At 41.6% G+C, this 23,680-nt stretch overlaps 1 protein-coding gene across 2 annotated transcripts in view; it reads right to left on the bottom strand.

Moving 5' to 3' along the window:
- foxp4 (forkhead box P4) overlaps positions 1-23,680 on the bottom strand; it is a 110,432-nt gene that overhangs the window by 6,120 nt on the left and 80,632 nt on the right. The window contains exons 6-17 of one of the 2 annotated variants that reach the window (XM_023353493.1): positions 22,538-22,676; positions 18,895-19,096; positions 18,426-18,524; positions 16,285-16,383; positions 12,438-12,525; positions 9,970-10,053; positions 7,718-7,943; positions 7,459-7,535; positions 7,274-7,375; positions 3,683-3,804; positions 3,106-3,172; positions 595-767 (exon numbers count right to left, since the gene is read on the bottom strand). In XM_023353493.1, the coding sequence (XP_023209261.1) occupies positions 595-767; positions 3,106-3,172; positions 3,683-3,804; positions 7,274-7,375; positions 7,459-7,535; positions 7,718-7,943; positions 9,970-10,053; positions 12,438-12,525; positions 16,285-16,383; positions 18,426-18,524; positions 18,895-19,096; positions 22,538-22,676 (1,478 nt within the window). The remainder of the gene's footprint in view (positions 1-594; positions 768-3,105; positions 3,173-3,682; positions 3,805-7,273; positions 7,376-7,458; positions 7,536-7,717; positions 7,944-9,969; positions 10,054-12,437; positions 12,526-16,284; positions 16,384-18,425; positions 18,525-18,894; positions 19,097-22,537; positions 22,677-23,680) is intronic. The other variant, XM_023353494.1, reaches the window with a different exon arrangement.

Below are 23,680 nucleotides of genomic sequence, written 5' to 3'. Positions count from 1 at the left end.
TTTGCTCACTAATTTTCACTGAATTTTTTTAGAAGTATCAGGATAAAGGAAGATGGATACATATATGATAACACACCTTTCTGGTCAGTATTACTTTTTAAACTAATTTTTATTTTTTCTTATTTGTGATAAGCTACTTTTCCAAGTACATTAGCAAAGTACTCTGTATACTTTTAACTTATATTTTTTCATTGCAATCAGCCTTAAGTTCAAATTCAGACACATATCTCATTTCAAATCATTCATTCATTTTCTATTTAGTGCATTTAAATTGAGTTAAATCAAATTCAGAAGATTCGGAATTGCCAAAAAAAAAAGCATGTGTTGACAAGACTACAAATTTCCCATTTTAAACGTGAACCTCAGAGGAATAATAATTTACACCTATATCTATATTTTTAGATTGTTTTATCCATTTTTTTCTTTTTTTTTGCTCAAATGTTTTTCTAAACACCTTAAGGTGACACTGCCATGATTGACAGATACTAAATTGGTTGACATAACTTATGAATGAAGTTTCCATGCATACCTGAAAAATTGCAACGCAAAGTCATGCACTGTGATGTGCGTGTATGTGTCTGCTCTGGTTCGTACCTGTACTGCTGAGGGCTGAGCGTGGGGCTGCAGCTGCCGTTGCTGTTGACCTGCTCCACGGTGGAGCTGACATCATCATGGCCCACGTGCAGCATATTGAGGCTAGCTGCAGACGGAGGGGTCATCATAGGGGGGCTGTTCAGCAGGGACAAACTGCTCTCTGCCAGAGCCGCCTGCACACAGAAAAACAGATTTAAGTCATGCTTGATTGAACCATAAGTTTAACAGACAGAAATGGATCTAAAGCCTAACTTAACTGAATAATTAAAGTCACAAGGAATGCAAAGGTGTTTCAATTTTAGAAATTGCCCACATCAGAGCTCATTTTTATCTAAGGCCACAGCGAACATCATTTCAAACCACTAGGGGGCACTTATACACAGTACTTTCAGCTGGAAGAGTTATTCCCGTAGGTCCCTGTCAAGAAGTGAGTGTGTGTGTGTGCAATCACACAAAAGTCTCAATAGGAATGCTATGAGAAACGGAGCCACAACCTCGGCTTAGACACAAACATAAGTGCAACATCTGTGTCTGCAGAAGGCAACAACAGAGCCAACAAGAGCAGCTTTGGTCCTTTTTCTGCAGACTCGCATCCAGACGTTGGATCAGACAGGTTGGACGCCGCTGAGAGGCTCACGCCACCTCCCCTTCTCATGCAGAAGGGAAAAAAAAAAAAGAAAAAGGAAAGACAAAAGGAATTCTCACTGGCTCAGAGGTGGGTTTTCTGGGGCAGGCAATAATTTTATGCAGTAACCTTAATTGACAACTACTTGACGCTATAAATCATCCCAGTCGCTAAAGTGCATTCGGTGCCTGCACCAAGGTGAGGTGATCGAGATGTGTGCGCCGGTGGAGGGGGGAACATTGCAAGATGGGGCAAGAGAGTGGAAAGCTGATGTGTGTGTGTGTGTGTGTGGGGGGGGTGGGGGCAGCCGATGTGAGCGCAGTTAGGGAATCGGCTAATTATAAGAGGGAATTGATGTTAGTGTCCTTGATTCAGAGGTTTTCTACATTTATCACATCAAAGTTCCTGTGAATTTGTCAAACATTCTGGATATCAGCATAGAAAACCTTTGGCTTATCAGGTTTGGACATGTGTATGTAAAAAAAAAAACATCAAGCAAGACAATGCACAAATTGGTTTCTGGTTCTGAAAGGCGATAACGGGATTTTGAGTGGAAGACCATCACAGAGTAGTGAAGGAGGAGCAAAAAGATACATGATTTTCTTTTTTTTTTTACAAATAAAATTTTAATATAATAAAACAAAAAAAACTAAAACAACTCAGTTACAAATATCTACAGCTTTGTTGGCAAGATAACTATTAGTTATTGCAGAAATCCCATTTTCATTTTGCCGTAAGCCAGGGAAGGCGTATGACTTATGGTCGGAGCCGATGGGAAGATGGATGGAGCTCAACACTGGTCAATTATAGAAAATAACAGGCCGCAGAAGACTTGAGACTGGGGTGGAGGGACACTTCCCAGCAGGACAGCAGCCCTAAGCATGCAGCCACAGTTGCAATGGAATGACTCAGATCAAAGCATTCAGTGTCGGATTGGCCCAGTCAAAGCCCAGACCTGAATCCCATTGGGAATCTGTAGTGAGATGTAAAAATTGCTCTTTACAGAGACTCTCCATTAACTCTAGCTTGAGCTTTTTCACAAAACAAAGTGCAACAGTTTTAATCTCTAGCTCAGCAAAGCTGACATAAACAGGCCCCAAAAAGACATGCTGCTATAAGTGTAGAGCACAGGTGTCAAACTCCAGTCCTGGAGGGCCACTGCCCTGCAACCTTTAGATGTGCCCCTTCTGCACCACACCTGAATAGAATAATTCAAGTCATTAGCAAGGCTCTGGAGAACTTATCTACACAAAGAGGAGGTAATTAAGCCATTTCATTCCAGTGTTTTCTGTGGCACATCTAAAAACTGCAGGACAGCGGCTCTTGAGGACTGGAGTTTGACACCTGTGATGTAGAGGAAATGATGCAGGGAGTGGGTGAATAGAAATCCAAAACATACTTGTTTTTATTGTAGAAAAAAAAAGAAACCCATGTTTTGTCATCACCGTCCTGCATCACTTTGTGCTGCTCGATCACGTAAAATCTCAATAAAATAGGTTGAAGTTTGTGGTTCAAGAGGTATGAATATTGTTGAACAGCACTACAAGAGGGCTCAAAAGTGATACATTTACCTGTGGGGTCTATGTCAGTAGAGCAAAAAAAAAAACAGTGAGTATGAAAAAAAACACATTGGTGTCTGATGAAAAGGTAAAGGCTATTTAAATCAAGCTTTAAGCAAGCTTTATTTTTCATGTTCTGGATATTAGAAAAAGGAATAAAGTGTGGACACTTAAATAGTTTTATACACTAAGTATTTTTTAAAACCTCTGCAGACTTTGAAAAACAATAAAAGTTAATTTCTTAATTTTCAAGACCGCTTTCAGACACTCCAAAAATGTTGATTATTAACTAAAGGAAAAGAGCCAGAAATGAATGCAAAGTGTTACCTGGTAGCTGGCGTTTAGCGATCCGAAACCCAGGCCTGAAATCATGTTTTTCACCAGAGTGGGACTTCTGCACAGAGCCAGAGACAGAAAAGGAAGGGGGTGGAGGGAACGACGTTAAAGCACAGATTGTGTACACATGTGAAAAGATGTCACCTCAATCAAACACTGTGACAAACCTCCAAAATACTCCACAGACAGAAACATTGGCGGAGTGTAAACAGCTGCTTGAAACAGACATGTGAAAGTGTCTGATATCTGGCGTGCAGGTGTGTGTGGGTGCGTAATTATCCCCGATGGTTGCGGGGAACATCTGTTTACACACGCTAACAAGGTTTTTCTCCCTCCTTGCATCTCACGCTGGTGCTTACAAATGGTGTCGACAAACAAGAAAAAAAAAAAAGAACACATACGGCGCATGCAGCGCACATCACAAGCCAGAAGCCTCCTTGCCTCACTTTTGCTCTAGGTAATTTGTGAGTTGGCTTCTGGGTAACATTAGCAGATCTATTTTTGGCAATCATGGTGCCAACACCCATAACCTCAAAGTCTTGTCAGCAGCGGCCGGGTTCGCACTCACCCGGTCATCTTTGGTGGTCTCCTCTTTTGGTATTCAACTTCGTCCACAGTCCACACTGCCCCCTTCACGTTCTCCACACGAACGAAGCACTTGTGCAGACTTAGGTTGTGGCGCACAGCGTTCTGAAAAAAGATTAGAAACAAGACAAAACTTTGTACTTTTTTTTCACCCATCACTGTATAGGTTTTCCTGTAGCTTCCCGAACAGAGCCAGTATGAAACGAACATTTTCTAGAAGCGTTATTTTATCTGGGATTGTTTCTAATCAGTCATCATCAGCACACACACACACACCCAGACACGCAAGCAGGCAGGAAAGCAGGCTGGCACACCGCTATCTTCGTCTCAGCCCCCCAGGGACAGGCCTCCCTTTTCATCTGCTATTTGTAGTTTGTTCATGCCCAATTTCATTACCAATTTTAATTCGTCTATAATTAAATCCTGCATATTCTCTCTGACACGCTGTTCTAAGCCGAGAGGGAGGGACAGGCCAGGCGTGCATCACTCTTTGCCGTAATTACACACACACACATGCGGGCATACACAGAGAGCAGCTCGCGTGCACACGTAATTACACACAGCCATAATCAGAGGAGAAACCCCCCCCCCTCCCCTCACGCACACACCCCCTCAACACCCCCACCCCCCGAGCCGTGATGCTAAGTTTTGTAAATGAGTCTGACCCCAATCTCCGCCTGCCACCCTGACAGTGCAAACACACACACGCACACCCCCGCACACACCAACACAAACACACACCAGACACCGGTGCTATTGCACTGTTATTTGCATTCGTCTCCGTGATGAAAGCCTAATTCTCCCAGTTAAAACATTAGCAGTCATTTACAGTGGGTCACAGCACATGTGCCACTCATCTCCACTCCCTTCTGGGCTGAGAGGTGGGAGGTGTGGGGGGTTGGGGGGCAACAACAGGAGGCAGGAATTTTAGAGGAAAGCTTGAACAACACACAAGAAAAATAGAACCGGATTCATTCGTTTCAGGGTTGTTGATCTTAACACCACAAGTGAGTGACCATCACAGGAAGTTGGAGATTTGATTGGACTGTAGGATGGACAATAAACACGCGCATGCAGGTAGAACTAGACATTTATAAAAGGAATGAACAGGTGAGCAATCGTGTTTGGGCCAAATTTTAGTCAAACCTGCATTGATTCTATACATGTAATAAACTTTCACATTATTCCAAACACAACTTTCCAGAGATTTCAGTCCCTTGTACTTATTTCAAAATATAAAATACTAAAGTTCACAATAATTTCATGCAGGATATTTCTACAGTGAGTGGGCTTTAAATGTGGAACCCAGAGAAACCGGAGGAATGGATGGATATATGGATGGATAAAAAGTGCAAGGAAAAGGGACACAGAAAAGAGACAGAAAGAGAGAAAGAACAAAGGGACAGAAGAAAGGACACAAAGAAAGGAAGGAGATAGGAAAGTAGGTATGAAGAAGAAAGAAGAGGAATAGCAACAGGAAGAATAGAACTGAAGAATATAACACAGGAAGGAATAAAGTGCTGCAATTATTGGCAACACTAACAATTCCTACAAAATAAAGATAAGTGAAGTGTTTATTTCCATTTTTAATTTTTGAGTTAACCAGAATATGAATTAAGTTTTAATTCACTTAAAAACTGGAGCAGCAAGAGAACATGCAATTCAAGTAAGGCAGATTTGTGTTGACCTGCCCACCACTAATGTTGACCATATGCACACCCCTCCATACAGACAGACAAGGAAGACGATAGGAAATAATCTTCTTCCATGTCAATAATTTTGTGTGGTTCTCTTTGTATCATTACTTTCCAAATATCTAATCTTTGTACACAACTGGTACTTTGGCAAAACACCTGAGGCTTTTATTTCCTTAAGAAACATAAGCTCTACTACTAAGAACAACTTTAACTGACTATAAAAATGGCTGAAAGACACAGTTACAGTCTGTTCTCATTTATGCCTTCCCTCCTGCTCATCTTTTCCTTGTTTCTGTCCCTCTCTGTCTCCGATTGGCGACTTCCACCGCCTGACACCATCGCTCTGCTCATGAAATATAACGACTTATTAAAGGACATACATCTCTGAGGCCCCATTTGACTCATCGGGCTGCTACATAAATACATAAAGCCATGCCGGGACTATATTTAAAGGTCCTCCAGACTGATGGAGGAGAAAACAGAGCCCTGGCATTAATAGTTAAAATTCATAAAAGTCAGATGAGGGGGTAAAGATATTCCCGGAACCTTTGTCTCTTCACCTCTGCAGCAGCCCTCCTTCCACCATCTTCCTCATCCCGTCTTTGTCAGAGCCAGTTAAAGAAGGCTGCTGTCTTCGCCTCTTATGTTACTTGTCTAGTATTTGTGTTACAGATGGGCTTAAAGGGAAGAAAGTTCAGCATGGTCACAAACATTGTGTTAGTAGTCCATGACATACTTCTCCATCCTAAGGTGTTGCACTGTATGTGACTAGTGGAGTTTTACTGTCCAAAAAAGAACATTGAAAAAGTATTTAAACCTTTAACTATTTTTTTTTTTGCACAAACTTGAATGTATTTTATATTAATTTTTTTAAACATGAGCTGAAAAGTATTTTGGGGTATGTCTCCACTGATTTTGACATTGTACTATGTGGAAATTTTTACCTCGCGTCTTTCCAAAAAAGTAAAAAAAAAAAAAAAGGTCTTGCTATGGATTTTAGGTTTGGACTTTGACTAAGCCATTCTGACACATAAATATAATTGGATTTAAACTCAGTCATCAAAGCTTTGGCTGTATGTTTAAGATTGTTGCTCTACTAAAAGGTGAACCTCTGCTATTGTCTCGAGTCTTGTGGAGCTTTTTTGCAGGTCTTAATCCAGCACTGGCCTGTTTTTAGCTTTGTACAACTTTCCATTAACCGACCAGCTTCCCTATCACTGCTGGAGAAAAGCATCATGATTCTGCCACCACTGTTTCATTCTGAGAATAGTGGGGATTATAATTTTATAATTAGCAACAATTAGTGAAATTTTAAGACAATTGGTTGAACTGAATTTCATTTAGGGGTGCAAAGGGGCTGAATAAAGTTTAAAGAAGAACGCCTTCCCTCCACTTCACAATTATTTGCTACTTCTTGGCCTGCCACATGATAGCTCAGGGTTTGTAAATACTCTTTCCACTGTGTATGCTGCTGAGGCAAGTTTGGGTCTGAAAGTGAGAAATATTCACAAGCGCAGACCATAATCACTTTTCAGCGATCCCATTTTAATCAGCTGTGTTGAACAGCATAATTTATTTTTTGTCAAAATATTACTGCAAAGAAAGCCGCAACCCAAACCTTCTGTTACTAAATGTAGCTTTGCTAATCTACCGCATCATTTAAACAACTTCAAAACAGTTTGGCATTGTGTGATTTACTTTTTCCATCAATAAATACTCCGTAAAAATAAAAATCCTCTCGGCTTAGAACAAATTGCTCAACTTCAAGATGATAATAGAAAAGATTACGAATGTACATGAAAAATAAACTCAAGTTTTTTTTAAGGAATGTGACATGAAAAAAACACAAACAAAATCTATTCATATGATGGCCTTACCTTCCATGTGGCAGTATTTCTCCTGAAATATGCAAACTTTCGTGTAAACCAGTTGTAGATCTCATTTAGAGTCAGCTGTCTGTCTGGGGACTCCAGGATGGCCTGGAGGAAGATGGAAAGATGTGGGACATCAGAGGAGGATGCTGACAGAGGGACTGTGCGACAGATAAGGGGGCAATGCTTACATGACGTATAAGAGAGGCGTAGGTAAAAGGAGGCCTGACATCAGCATTCTTGTAGAACTCACAGTTTTGAGCGAGCTCTGAAGAGAGAAAACAAGACAACAATGATGATAAATACTTTTAACACAAGAGTTTAAGGGTTTTGTTTAGGAAATAGTAAAAAAAATAATTAGTACAAAACATTATCTCTCAAAACAGTAAGTGATTTCTGAGGCACAAAAAAAACAAAAACACGAGAAAGAGGTTTGTTATTGGAGTCTACCTGAGGCAATAGGGGTGCAGTACTTATCAGAGTTGCGCCGACGTATGGGGCCAACCGGGTGCGTGTGGGAGTGGGAGTGTGTATGCAGGCTGGAAGAGCTGATGACGGAGGGTCCCTGGCGCAGTGGCGTGATTGGGGTGGCGGCTGAGGTGGGAGGGTGGGGTAGACCCTCTGGGTAGGCATCACTGTCCCTCTTTAACAGGGAGCCGCTGGAAGCCAGGTTCAGCTAGAAAGGGACAAGAAACCGAAGATCCAGAGAGAATATGTTAGGTTCATATTTAGAAGGGAGAGTTGATTTAAAATAAGGAAGGGAAATAATACACAGCTTTCGAACTCTTTGTGCACTCTACAAATCTGGTAAGAAGAACGTAATTCCATTCAAGAGAGAGATACCTTCCCAGGAAGATGTGTAAATGGAGAAAAATACTCCCACTGTGAAACACAGTGGCAGCATCATGCTGTTCGAATGCTTTTCTTCAGCAGGGCAGCAAAAGATGCTTCATTTCTACAGATTTTTATTTGCACTATGTGTGGCAGAAAACGAACACACACATCATCCTGAAAACCTCATTGCCATGGTAACCATGGTGATGGCAATGTTATGTTTCAGAGTGGCACAGCAGTTGTCATGAAATCGCATGTGAAAAAGCTCAAGAGGTATAAATATGAAGACTTTGTCAAGATGCCACAACTGATAAGAACTCAACGTGTGTAAAATTTAAAGTAGTTTTTTAATTAAACCCTGCTCTTTTGGCTTTTTTCACACAGATGCCTTTTCAAAACACATCGCCTATCGGTCATGATGGAAGCTTGTCTACATGTAATTCTTCACTTAGTTCCCCTTATCTTCCTTTGTTAAAATGCAGAAATGATGCAAATCCTGAGAAAAGCAGGAGTCCTCAATGTTTCAAATGAACCCATCTATTCTAATAACTTCATCGAATGCAAGCTCAGATTAAAAAAGGGGGCCTCAAGCACTTCCTGGAAATTTGGGGCCCTATCAATGGCAGCAAGGATTTGCACTCTCTGAACATGCTTGTGTATTCATACCTACATATTCACACACACACGCACACACATAGCACAGACTGCAATTAACCCCGAGCTTACAAAAACAAAACCACATGACAGTATGTTTGTAGGAAGGGGAACATACACATGCACTTTGCGGTGGCGCAGCCTTCACGGCCCAATTCGGCCCAATTAGGCAGAGCCCGAGACACACACACAGACACACGCCGAACCAGTACTCCCAGTCTCTCTGGGAGAGGCGTTGTAGGGCTTCTAGTTTAGAACTAATTAAAACCACTAAGTGTGTGTGTTGTCTAGATTTATGTAAAATGTGTGAATCACCTCCTATTTCCTCTGACCCTTCTCTGTACCATTTAAGCTGACTGGAGGGGGGCGGGGCTGTTTAACAGGTACTTCATTAAAGCTGCAACCCCGGCTCATCACCACAGCAACAGTCGAACACTGTTAATTGAGGCCAAGCTTTGTTTCCATTCCTGACGCTCCTCCTCTGCCCCTCCTCCTCCAATCCCTGACCCCGAGGCCCGTCTCCAGTGGTGACAGAACACGCCTCCTTCCTGATTTCCCATTAGATGATAATGGCAGCTGATCCCCTTGTGATCAACACATCATCCAGTCGCACGGTCACACGTGCGCACACACGTCGCCACTCAGCCGCGCTCGTTTATATTCTCAAATTAAGACACTCTAGCTCTAATTGACAATTAATTTCAACATCTTCATATTTTAATAAGACTCCTCGTCAATCTGAATAATGAAATATTCATTAGATTCCTAATAACAGCCTCGCCAACCAACTGCAGTGGATGCACTTTAGCACGTGCAAGAAAGCTGTGCAAAATCTCTGTCATATTTGGCAGCATTTAGTTAAATTACAACGAAAGAGTTGCTTGGAGAAATTACATTCAACTTCCACGCAGTTTAAACGACTAAAACAAACTCAAAATGTAAGACCCTATTTGTGGATCCAGAGAAATGCAAGGGCATAATTTCCACAGGAATATACTTTCAGGTGGTAAAATAGACTATAAAAAAGATGAAAAATAGAGTGTAAGGCAGGAGAAAAGGCTTTTATGATTTAGAAATGCCACATTAACCCTCACTGAACAATAGGGGGCATAGCCACCAAGCAAGAGAGGCACCGACAAATTGTCAAGTCCCATCTAGGGGAAGCAAATGTGTTGTGTTGTAATCTGGACCGTGGGGTGTCGGCGTGTACTCACAGGTTGGTTGAAAGGTTTTGGCTCTGAGGGGCGCATGTGCAGGTGGGCCATCATGGCCTGAAGTCGCTCGCTCTCCTTCGCCAGCTGCAAGACACAATCGGAAAAAATACATGTCATCTCATTTCATTATCCTCAGATCGATTTAATGCGGTGTTGACATAGAATTACAAATACAATTACACCTCAGGCAAAGTGGCGAACATGAGAGCGAGGCGCCTCAGCACCCGCAGCTCTCTCACACACACTTCCCTCCAGCCCGAAGACACGCTCGCCCCCGTTTGACTTTGTTAACGGCTGTTTAATGGGGTACTGCCGCAGCCTGTGGAGATGCTGAGGCCTCTTTCTGTGTATGTTGTTTCATTTTTTTTAAGGTTCCAAAGTACAATAAGGAGCAAACGGCACCCGCAACTTCCTCCCACGCTTTGGAGATGTGTGTCGCTGCCTGAATATGAGAAATTTAAACAAAATGCCTGTCCGGTATCTGGATGTGCTCTTTGTGGCGTGGGAGCGGTGGGCGTCCTGCGGACGGCCGAGGAATGAGGCGGCATGTCAAGGAGTGAGAGAGGGAGAGACGGCTGTCCTGATGTGATGTGACACCAGCTGCCTTTCTGTCACTTTGCGTTCCCTGGCTGTGGCTTCAGGGGCTCGGCTAAACGATGTTTACCACTGCTGCAAACACAAAAGTTGACCATAAAACTGGACAGCCCACGCACACACAAGCACACGCCCACACGCAGGCACACGCAGTTGTGCACAAAAGCCTTCAAACTGGTGTTAACTTTTTGTAGAGCTTTAAATGTAATGTTTTTGCATGATAAAGCTGAGCTCAGCTCAGCTCTTTCCAGATCTATTCAGCTATGAAAAGCAGGAAATAAGCTCTTACATGAAGATATGCTTGAAAAATATTTACCTTTATACTTCAAGCACAAACTGTGTTTTCTTCACGGACAGGCGTGGCAATATTTCTGCTCAAATGTCAAGTTTGGTGACTGCTGCTCGGTTCAGGCTGTTACTTTGTCTCTGGAGAGATCCATTATTTATCCGGTAGGTTTTTCTCTCTCATAGCTTTAAATCTAATTAGATAAACTGAAGGCTTTCTCCCTCAACTTCAAGAAAGATTTTTGAGCAATAGTATTTGCAATTTGGTGTTGGTGTCTAGGAGCCTGTTGCCGACAAAGAGTGAGTCCAGGCCTAGCAGAAATGAACATAATGCGTTCTGTTTTTTCTAAGTTTGCTCATTAGCCATTGCACAGGATTGAATATCTGGAGAAAACAGTCCAGATGTTGTCACTCTGTTGTTGTTTCTGAGTGACAATTTTGTAAGTTGGCATATTTAGACAGAGCCTGGGTTTTATCAAGCACTAATTTCAACCTTGAAGTGCATTAAAACCGCTCGCTCTTAAAAACATAGTCTAAATGGATCACTTTCAATTTGCTTTTTGGCTGGAAAAGCAGGGAAAGTATGTAAATGAGAGCAACTTCACAGTTCATGTAAACAGGAGAGAATTAAACAGACGTAAGCAAGCTGTCAGGATGCTCTGGAGGTCTGTGTTTCTTTAATGCTTCCTTGTGTTTAGTTGTAGCTCCATTGGGTCTTATGTTTCCCTGCGACTGTTTTGATCACTCATTTTCCCCTCGGTTCCTTTTGGAACATATTTTAGCCATGCCCCCTCTTATAATTTAAGATTCATGTTGGTTACTGTATCTCCTTCCTGAGTCTAAATCCTATGCAAGCTAATTGCTGCATGTCACCATAAACTATATCTATTTTTTTATTTCATAAGAAAAATAATTTATGAAATAACTGAGTGGGATCCCGTTCAGAGTGAAGTTGTGCATTTCGTTCAGAGTGTTTATGTGATGAATTACATACAAATATTAATTCAGTCTTTGCGAGCTGAATTCAGAACTGGTTGTAGTTAGGGATGAACTGGCACAACACTGACGACACACACACACAAACCTTTAGCTATCTGACTCCTGTATTCAGGAAACTGCAACAGTGTTTTCCACTTTGTCACTCTTCAGAGAACAGTATCGTTTTGATCTTTTCTTTTTTTCTGGAGCATTATTCAGATGTTTTATGAATAACATAAAACATCTGATTTTCTTAGCGTGAATCGCTAAGAAAATCTCCTCGTGGCCCAGTCCTCCACGTCTTGCTTGTGTCTTTTCCCTCCCTTCCTCCCCCTCTAGTGCTGGTGACCAGAGAAGCTTTATAATTGGAGCGGCGATGGCAGCTTCCCTGCTGACTGCTCCTTTTAAATTACAAGCTCCGCTGCTCTCCATAAACTCTGCCCCGCCAAAGACAAGTTTCTGCCACTGACAGGCTAGAACAGTCTTCATGACATTGTTTGTGAGCGTATGAAAATTAGGCCTCTGTGTGTCAGTGATGGGATGTTATGTTAGTGTTGTGTGTGTGTGTGTGTGTGTGTGTGCGCGTGTGTGTGTGTGTGTGTGGGACCCACCTGTATCTCCAGTTGCTGAACCACCTGCATCTGGACTCTGCACTGAGCAGTGCTGCGGTCATCTAGGGCGTGTTCGTTGTTCAAGTGCCTGAAGGTAGAGAGAGAAGAGGAGGATAAATATAACAACTTAGTTTTTCCTGCAAATATAAAACCACTGCTTAAGACTTTTAAGTCCAGAGGATTATTGTTGTATCGGTTCAGGTCTCATGAATGAAGCAGGAAGTAATCTCAGGTGCTTCAATTTTATTTAGACTGAGTTATGAACTGCTTCAGCGCTGTAAAAATAAATCCTAATCTCAGAGGTTCATTTTGTCTAGCGACGGACGCAGCAGCTGTGCTGTGTGTGTCTCTGTGTGTGTGTGTGTACACTTCATTGGGGCCACGGTCCAAGACAACCACCTGGATATGAGCTCATATGTTATCTCACACAGCCTTATCTTAAGGCTCTCTGTTAGCAAAACTTCTCTTATTAACGCTGCTGTGTCTTCAGTGTGTGTCTGCGTGTGGAAATGGTGTCGCTGTTTGCTTCCTCAAATCTGGGAGGAATTGGGACCTCCTGATCTTTCCCAGTGTGCTCCTCCCAGTCTTCCTTCTGTCATCACCAAGGTTATTCACAGGTTGCTGCAGCCTCAGCGGGGAGTGTTAGTACACAGCGCCTTGCAAATGTATTCATACAACCTAACCTTTTCCACATTTTGTCACGTCATAAGCCTACACTTCAATACATTTTAGCGATAGACCAGCGCAAAGTAGTATGCAGTTGAAGAGGAAAGAAAAGTTTACATTGTATATAAAGTGCGGTGATGTTATAAATTTGAGTTAAATAATGTTTACCATATTGTATTTAAAATAGCTCAAGCAATTTTTAGATGATGGACTGATCTCTAAGATATTTAGAGTTTGGGAACACTACTTAGTCCTCATGAAATCCAACTCTGTCCACTAACAAATCTATGTTGACTTCTGAAAACTAATGGTTGAAGGAGTCCGCCTGCCACACTTTTCAGATGTTCTCAGAAAAAAACATTGAAAACCAAGTTTAATTTCTCTTATGTTCCATAAAAACCGGTTTGTGTTAAGGTTTGTGGCTGTGATCTGTGTAAACAGAAATCCAAGTGATTTGAATAGTCTCACACAGTTCTCAGTGTTGTGTTTTCTTTACAGTTCTCAGTAAAGCACTTTTGCTTTACTTGTGTTTGTGTTTGAGGTGCGTGCCATATTTCTTTGATCAGTGTATTAATAAAAAAACTTTTAACGTGTGTAACAGATGGTACTTTGGGTGTGTGTGTGAACGTCTGAGAAAGTAAGAAGTTTTCCAACCCGAGGCAAAGACTCGAGATGAAACAAAAACAATGATGTCATGGCACGACTAATCTAGGCAGATAGATGGCTCAACACAAGTGCATGATAATAATAACAAAAACATGAGCTCACCCCCGTCTCTCTTTCTCTAACCCCCTCTCCAACCCCTATGTGGAGCTCTCTCTGCCTCTTCGTCACTCACACTTCTGCCCACTCTCTCCCTCCCCCTCCTGTAACTCCCCAAAATGCCTATGATTCACACATATTCCAGCTAACTCTGCCCCTTCCCATCCCCTCTCTCTTGTTTCTCTATAGCCGGGTCATAAACAGTAGCAGTTTTTTGCTTCTTTTTCTTTTTTTTTTTTCAAGTTTGTCCCGACAAAGAGGCTCTGTTTACTCCTCTGAGTGCTGGCAGACAAGCCTTTAACCCACATTACACCCAGCTTTGGTGACCACAGCCAGAGTATTATACCAGAGGACAGGGAAGAGGAGGAGGAGTAGGAGGATGGTGGGCAGAGAAAAGAGAATAGAAGAGAAGAAAGACCCGAAACAGTGGAGCGTCTCCCTCCTCTGTTCTTCCGCTCTACCCTTTTCCCCTCCTGGGGCGATGACTAAGGCTTGCTGGGAGGGAGCTCGCTGTTGGACTGACGGCATTATCTGTCGCTGCCTCTGTTTTTTTTTTCCTTCTTCCATCTCTCTTCTTACACACACACATGCATGCTCTTTCACTTTAGCGACTGCTCTCCTTCCATCTGCCCCCGGGCTACGTGAAATGAGACACCAAACAACAGCTTTCCTCTCCAAACTTTCCCAGCCTGCAAGCAAGCTTTGATCCAACTGTCCAATGCCATTGGCGTCACCCCACACACCCGTGTGATTGTGTGTATGAATACTCATTTCATCACTCTTGCTTATTAATATTTTCACTGTTCAAACAACTACAAACCCCAAGTTGGTAATGAGTGTAAGTTTGTGTAGGACTTCATTAAGGGGCTTGTTAGGCCTTTCATTAGAAGCCTCTGTGCCAAGGGGGAAGTCCAGTGCACCAATGAGGAGGAGGTGCAATATATCTCCAAATGTGAAAATGACATGGCAGATGGGAGAAAAAGAAAGATTCCATCTTTGCAAAGTGTGTATAAAAACATAGTTAAAATAAATAAATGAATTTGGCAGTCTGTTGGAAATACTCAAAGAATCTTTAGAAAACAAAGAATCTATACACATGACAAGTAACGTCGTGTACCGTTGTGTTTGTGCCTGTCGGGGTGCGCGGGGGTGTGTGTGTGTGTGGAGGCGTGTACGTGCCTCAGAGCAAATGTGATGCAACAGATTGAAAAAGATGAGCAAAAGAAAATCAGGAAAATGCAGAACTCCACAGAGATTTCTATGACTGACGCGCACCGTTTAATAGGGTGAAGTTTTAACTTAAACACAGATTTTGGCTAGCAGGAGAGAAATGAAGTTATTGCAAGCTTTACAAACGGCAAGTGTGAACTTTCTTGATTTGCACCTAAAGAACGTTAGTCAAAAATCAACAAAATTAAAATAAAAGTTATATGCATTTGAAAAGAAATTGCATATAGCCCAAAACCAAATTCAATTTAACTCTTCATCTTACTTTTTAAACCTATTGTGCAAATTAAACCAGGATGTAAGATGCCAAATAATTTTTTGTGTGGGATCTTCAAATTGTCATTTTTCATTTGAAAACTATTATGTATGACCTATTTACAAATCCTCTTGCTAACATTTTTCTTTCAGTGTATTTATTTATTTTTTTACAAAGGGCCCAGACAGTAACATCTATTATGATTAATTTCAAGTTGATATGCTTGGTATTATTGCTATGGTCTACAAGCATAGCGGATAACAGAGAGGCACAATTATCATACTGTTTACCATTATGATCTTGTTTTTTTTTAATTTATGAAAAATTACAATTACTGGTAACAACTCTGCATGATGATAGTTTTCTCTTCTGGTGTTGGTTTTATGAGAGTAGTAATAAACATTAATAACTTAAAAAATATTATCAAATCCAGTTATTGTGTATTGTTTAGCAATGCGGTTGTACTTAATGCAATCTACCATCTTTACCGGAGTGCAATGGATTTTTTAAAACATGTCATCACTTTTATTATTATTGCAAGAAATACCATAACATATTGCCCATCCCTCATAGATAAATGGTTAAAATAGTTAGATTTTTTTCAACAGAAAAGACATTACTGTTTAGATAACCTTTAGGTGAAAATTAATATAAATTGATTTGTGATATTTGTTATCATTGTTAATATTTTTTATATAAATATAAAAACAGCAGCAATCGCATTCAATGAAAAATATCCTACTAATCTGCTATGTCAGAATTTAATAATTTCTTTTCATAATTGAGTTTCCAGATTTTCCAGTCATTTTTAGGTGTACATACAAAAAGCTCACAATTAAGTTATGTGAGATATGGTCAGGCCTTAAATATGAGCCTTGCAAAAAATCACAGGATAGATGGATGGATGGTCATGCAAGTTAATTTTTTGTGACTCACTTGATGAACTGTCCCATGTCCTCACACAGTGCTTCACAGCCTGGCCACTTACACTCTCCATGGCCGTAGAGGGGATGGGAGCTGCTGAGCTCCTCATGACTGCAGACAAACACATAAACCGAGACGGAAGTAAGGGTCAGCAACAGATGTTACATTTTGTGCATAATCTCTACACCAGTTGAGGTCAGACACAATTGTATAAGACAAATGAAAATATTATTTTTAGTCACTTCATTAAACACATGCATGCAATATGTGAACGTAACAGCAGCGTGCATTGGTGCAGCCATCTGAGTGTGGTTAGCTGTGATTAGTTGGTGCAGATCTTCGAGCCAAGAGCAAGGGAAGGAGGACAGACCGAAGTGGGGGTTAGTTACAGAAGCCAGGCATAAAATAAGGGAATTGGTCCAACAACCTCAGAGGCGCATTCTGAAGTCCATGACCTATCCCCCTGCCTTTGGTGTGTGTTTTGCACATGTGTTTGTATATTAGTGTTGGTGTGTCTTCTACTGTTTCAGGAGCTGACACGGAGCCGGCACAGGACCAACCAGCCATGACTGATTGGTGGTGGTTGCTGTCATTTGCTGGTTACTCTTTTGTGGTGAGTCTGTGTGTGTGTGTGCGTGCTTGTGTTAAACTTTATGAGCACATATGTGTGCGCGTGTGTGTGTGTGCTTCTAAGCGAGTGCGACGATGAAAGACCAGGCCAGGTTTGGTTTGAACAAATGCAATAACTGTGTGTTTGTGCATGTGTGCGCGGCAGGTCCGGTAGCAGATGTGGTTCAGACCTGGAGCAGTGCCTCCGACGGCTGTCTCCACATTTATTTACATGACTTTGGAAGTGTGTGTGTATACGTGTGTGCTTTGTGCAAATGAGTAGGTGTGTATGATGACTGGGATGGGGATTCTCCCAAATCAACATCAGAAGGATGTCTAACAAAAACCATTTGTCTCGCAGATGGAAACTTGTCTCCCTGCCTCACTTTCTCCCTCTTTCCGATCAGATGTGCAGTCTGGAGAGCAATGGCTGTGTGTTTGTGGGAGAATGTCTCTGTGGTGGCCGTGCTTGAGGCAGCTCAGAAGTAGCTCAGACAGCAGACATGACAAACTGCTGCTAACCACATTGTCCTCCACATCAACCATGCATTAGCTTAGCAGGCTAGCACAGCAGTGCTACCCTCTTTGTGATTCTCGAGGCCACAAAAGTTTAAGCAGACCTACAGCAGAACACTGCAGCTGCAGTACAACACCACTCAGCTATATCATGCTTGTTCTTCAACTTTGACCTCACTTCCAGACGGAGATGTTCACAAGTCAAAGTCCAGTCTCTCAATTCAATAAGGGAAAATGTTGGAGTCCAGTTAAATTTGTTGAGAGGACAGTCCCAATCAAGTCTCTGATTTACAACTTCTGAGGGGGAAAACCATTTTTATTCTTCCAGAGGCAGGTTCCCATCAAGTCTCAAATGTCTAATAGTTAAGTCCAAGCTAAGCCTGAGTGAGAGTGAATTCCAAGTCAGATCTCAACTCTGTGAGATGCAAGTCTAAATCCAATGTCAAGTCTTTAACCGGGTGGTTGGAGTGAGGTCTCAAGACTTTAAGAGGAAGGTCTAAGTTAAGTTTCAGGTCTTTCACAAAATGTCCAAATAATTTTTCAAGTCAAAAATTGTCAACTTCTTTATATCGACCACTATCCAACTGTACATAGTGCACTAGCTATGGTTTGGAGCTCTTCTTGTCCTCTTTCTGAGTATTTATTATTAATTTTATTAGTAAGACAATTACTAATATTAATAATACTATTACTACTAATAATAAATCAGTCAATTTCACACGTTAATATGCACCTGTTAGAGCTGCTCTCACTGGCTTACAACCTGTGATTTACAGGTTTGCTTTCATTCCAGATTTCATGAGTTAAAAATTATTCATGAAAATCAACTCCCAACCTTCAAGTCTAGGTCAAGTCTCAAGTCTGCGCCTTAAATGGCCATCTTTTCCTTCTAAACATGAGGGCCAATGTTTCCTCTTAAACCGGTGTGTGCTAAAGTTAACCCTTCAGAAGTGCATCTATTCTATTCTAGGTTTACGCGCTCTGCGTATGTAGGGGTGTGTGTGTGTGTGTGTGGGATGGCTACTCACTGGCTGCTGGGAGGCTGGCTGCCTTTGGAGTAAAGGGGAACATGGTCATCTCCGCTGTCTGCCTTGGTGAAGGAGGATATCCACTCAAACAGTCGGGCTCTTAAAGATGAAGACAAGCCTGTGAGTGGCCAACACAGCCACGCAGTGTGTGTAATACAAAGACACCTGGCGCATGCATCTCTGATATCGCCCTCACAACATTATTTGTTGGACAAAAGCACCTTTATAAACCTCTCCTGAAGAATCGGGCAACATACTCTTCTTAATGACATCATTGTCAGAGCACACTGAATTCAACATATATATATGTGATACTCATGTAGTTATGAAAGCTTAGCTGCAAGTAAAATACCCGCAAAAGAGAAAGTAGGATAATTTGAATGAGAAATAGAGAAAAAGTTGAAGCACAGAGCAAAGACAAACAATGAAAGCGTGCTTATTGAAAGAAATCATCGTGAGCTTTCCTTACCTGTCTCTCTTTGGGGTGTGGTTTTGTCCGTTGGGCAGGCTGTGCAGTGGAATGTGAGCACTGGCAGCTTTGGGGAAGGCTGAGGTAGAATTAGAACTGTTGGTGCTCAAGTCCAGGCCCTCGGCCTGTTTGAGGGCATCCTCAGCGCTCGGCACTCCAGACACCTCCTTCCACAGTTGCTGGAGGTCTGACGGGCACATTGCTAGAAAAAGGGTTACACAGTCAGCTCAGCAAATGATGAAATCTAACTTACTGATTAATTTTACAAGCGAATATGACGATAGACGTGGTGAAGTTAATTCCAGAGCAGCTGAAAGATAATCAGACACACGCAGAGGGAATTTAAATAAACTAGTGTCACTGATTGTGTAGCTGCAACTGATTATCCCAGAACCACAAAGTCCCCCATTCTACTGAAGAAGCTGAAAAATAACACAGTCTAGAGGTTGATTTAAATGTCCTGTTGGGCACTAGTAAGTCATCTCCATGGTTCCTGTCATAAAGTAATGGCTCTTTCCTGACTTATTCAGAGACGTAGTTTTACCAATAAGAGAAGTACAGAGTTAAGGTGGGAGTTGCCCATAAGGACTTCATCAGCGCCACTGTTTGTGCAAAAAAGAAAAAGTGAGTGCACACACTGTGCTCCTTCTGCTTGCAGCATTATTATTTCTGGTCCAATTTGACAGTGAAGGAGAGACGGCTGAAAATGCCACAGCCTTCTCCAGCGTATTTTAGCATGCACTTACTCACATATAATACACATCTGCACATACACATACAAGGACCTCGCAGCAATCCAAATATTATGTCTGCTTTGTCTGCATTCTTCTCTGGCCTCCGCCAAAACAAAAGTTCTCACTCTGGAAAAATGAAGTGGTGTAAGTGCGCAGACAGATTTGTGTGTGTGTCTGTGTGCGTGTGGTAGTGTGTGTGTGTATTTGCACACACACGTGCACGCCGGCGTGTGTGCGCAGGAATTATCCGGGAAGAAACCAAACCAATCTGTGGAGACGATCGGAGAGTGAAAGTGTAAAGTGGTTCAAGATTGTTATGTTAGGAAGCCTGAACCACGGGAGTATGTTCAATTAAAAATAAATATGCCCGTTTGGAGAAAACAGATGGAAGGTAGTTTAGTGCCAAGTGTAAAATAAACAACGCATGTGAGGATAGATTTGCAATCAAAAAATCATAACTTTCTCCAACAAAAACTGACAGGACCAAATTTGAAAAGATGAGAGTATTCCTGCTAACCCCTAGGAAGGGGCTTGGAAAAGTATCCATACCCTTTGAACTTTTATCAAATTACAACCACAAATTCCTAAAGTACTTTTACTTTTAGGTTTGATTGGGATTTTATGTGACAGACCAATTCAAAGTAACGCACAATAATGAAAGGGTAGGGAACTTTTCACAACTTTCTACAAATAAAAACCTGAAAAGTGTGTTACCCATTTGTATTCAGCCCCCAGAGGCAATATTCCGCATAACCTATATTTGCTGAAATTGCAGTGTTTTTAGGGATGTCTACCAAATTCATCTAGAAACGGATCTTAACCAGTACTTTGAAAATAGCTCCTGCTCACTCTGACTGGATGAAAACCATCTGTGAACATCAATTTTCAATTCTCAGTTGGACTTTGACTGGGCCATTTTCACACATAAATTTGCCATGATCTAAACCATTCTATTGCTGTCTGTGTGTTTATGGTTGCCCCTGCAGCATCGACTATGTTTTCTGTCAGGACTGCCCTGTTCTTAGCTACATACAGTACATCTTCTCATCTGCCCTAACTAGTTTATCTGTCACTGTGGAAGAAAAGCAGAGAAAACTCCTAAGCTCCTCTGGAGTTACTGTCACTCTCTTGGCTGCGCCTGTGAAAAGCAGTCAAATGTCCAACTAAACCTGTCAGTTTAGGTAAACAGTCACATTTTGGTAGGTTTGTCGGTCTGCCATCCTAGATCCATTTTACAGATGACGGACTAAATAATGTTCTTTGAGATCTTCAAAGATTGTGACTATGTTTTAATCCTAACTCTACTTTAAACTTCTCCACAACTTCCTTCCTGAGCGGTCTGCTGTGTCCCTTTGTCTTCATGATGTTACTTATTCTTTACTGTTCAAACCTCTGATGCTTTCACAGAACAGCTGGAGTTATGCTCTAATTAAATAGCATAAATATGGGTAACATTGAATTGTTCATATGCCATCCCTGTTGGACAGGAACTATGTCCAACAAGGAACTATTTCCAAAAATGTAACCTGTAAAAAAGGTTACATAGACTTAAACTGTATAAAGTTCAACTCTTGGATGCTTTTCACAGGATCTCATTTAAATAGAAACATAGAGAGAATTGACAGGCTCTGTTGATTATCAGAAAAGGTACAAGGTTTTAATACAAGACTTTTTTTTCCCCACATAACTTAAATCTGCAACTAAAATGCCTGAATTCTTGATGTTTTTGAACATAAACTCATTGTTTCTAATTATTTTTATGAGTCAGGGGGTTTAGTAGTGATCTAACGTGTAACACACAAAGTCATAGAAGTAAACACAAGCCTTAGTTGGACTCCTCATGGCGCCCCGTACGGCCTATACACAGAGCACAACAGCTTTTTGAGGCAGGGCGGCAGTGTGTGTGTTTATCCGTGAGTGTTTGCGTGTTTGTGTGGCATGGCTGGTCAGAGGAATGCTCTGGCTCACGCCTGGCTGAGCTGTCACAATGGACCAGCTCTTTCACACTGCAGGGAAATTCCAGTCTTATGCAGAGAGGGAGAGCAAAGAAAGAGAAGGAGACGCCGAGGCCAAATGTTTGCAACTGTCTGAAAAATTGTTCTCTGCTAACACAACTGTGTCCTCAAGCCCTATCCACCGAGTCAGTTTTTTATTTTTCCTCCCCTACGAATAAATCCACTTGCCCTCCGGGAGACCTTTGGATTGGAAATCAACGTTTCCAAACCTTTGATAATTTGGTAGAGTTTAACCTTGTTATGTATGTGTGTGTGCGCGTGTTGCTGTGAGTGACTCCATGCTAGTCTGCACGAGGGGAAAAAGTGAAAGATCAAAAACAGAGGGAAGGAAATGGGTCTGTTTGGTCAACTCAGTCAGCGCTTTAGCAATGTTACGGCCACTTTAGAGCCCCTAAGGCATTCTCTGCAAGTGAGATAGTGCTCAAAAGTATGTGTGAAACATTGCCGCGCAAGTGCGTACACAATAGTGGGCACGCACACACACACATGTTCACCGAGGGCGGGCCAGCAACAGTCAACATTTATCGCTCTGAAACTCTGCTGAGAACCTAAAGAAACTGTGGGAGAAGTTACACATAGGAAAAAAAATCCTGTGGGCACAGGAATAGCAGAAAGATGATTTTCTTGTGCCTGGATAATCTCAAGTACAAACACACACATGCACACATCTCTAAGCAGGGGAGGCTTAGCGGCATATTTTACCTATTATCTAAATGACTACTTTCCACAAACCTACCAATCATGTTTTCTTTTATCTTTTATAGGCTGATTAACTTAACAGGCTTCACAGGCAGCACTGGGCACAGGCCTTGTGTGTGTGTTTAGCTAGGCTCGTGTTTGTCAGGATGTGTCCTGTTTCAGGTTCTGTTTGGGAATGCCTGTGTGTGCACGTACCTTGCTGAAGAGACTGCATGGCGGCGGTGGGCTGCAGCGGAACCAGGCCCTGTCTCTGGAGGTTGAGGATGTGCTGCTGCTGAAGCTGCTGCATCTGGATCAGCTGCTGCTGGAAGGCCAGCTGCTTACTGCCAAGCTGCTATTAGACATGGAGGAGAAACAGAGGTCAGACAAGGCAGGCTGTGCTTCCAAATTGCTCACAGCACCTGGCAAAAGTGTTAATAACCTTTTATCTTTTTTACATTTTGTCATTTTTGGCTTGCTTAAGTGTAAAGCCCACCCCCAAAATTAAACTTTGTTGAACTATCTGTCACTGCAATGGTATATGCAATACATTTGGACTTTGTCTCTACCAGCTATGCATATCCACATATTGTAACTTGATCAGATTGTAAGCAATTTTCTAATCTTGCCACAAATCTTCAATAAGATTTAATTCTGGACTTTGGGTCATTCTGACCAGTAGCCCATTCAGAGTTACCCTGAATCTATTGGCTGCTTTATAAGTTATATTCTTCCTGGCCCACATGTCATTTTAATCAATAGATTTTCTAATGATTGATTAGAACAATGCTTTATGGGATGTTCGATACTTATGTTATGTGGATACTGTTTTGTAACCTAACTCTTGCTGACCTTTTTTGTAGGATTGCTTATTGTTAATGGTATTCACTAACACTCTCCAACAACCCTCTGATGGATTAGTCCAAAACACACCTGTATATATTGACTTTATATAACACGAAACTGAACTTGGTTTACTAATTCGATGACTCTGCAACTGGTTAAAAAAATGGGCTGAATACATATGTCAGCCACATTTTTCAGATAAGCAAATATTTTTTATTTATCATTTTTCTTCATTGTTAAAGTTATACAACACATTGTATCAGTCTATAACATAAAATCCCAATAAAATGAGCTGAGATATCCGGTTGCTATGTGAGTAAACGTGACAATGTGATTTGGGATTACTTTGTTAAAACAATAGAATTAATGCACATATTTTTTGTAGGTAAATGATAAAGTGAGAAATTACATTTTACATCAGAAAAAAAAAATTAACTGACAAGTTCCCGCTCTTACCCTCTTTTTCCCAAACTGACCCTGCACAATCAAAACCCCTGAGAGAGGTGTACTTTA

Source organism: Xiphophorus maculatus, chromosome 20 (assembly GCF_002775205.1).
Source record: "Xiphophorus maculatus strain JP 163 A chromosome 20, X_maculatus-5.0-male, whole genome shotgun sequence".
Classification (NCBI taxonomy): Eukaryota; Metazoa; Chordata; class Actinopteri; order Cyprinodontiformes; family Poeciliidae; genus Xiphophorus; species Xiphophorus maculatus.
The sequence above is the reverse complement of the archived record's forward strand: the minus strand, read 5'-3'. Positions and strand labels throughout refer to the sequence as shown.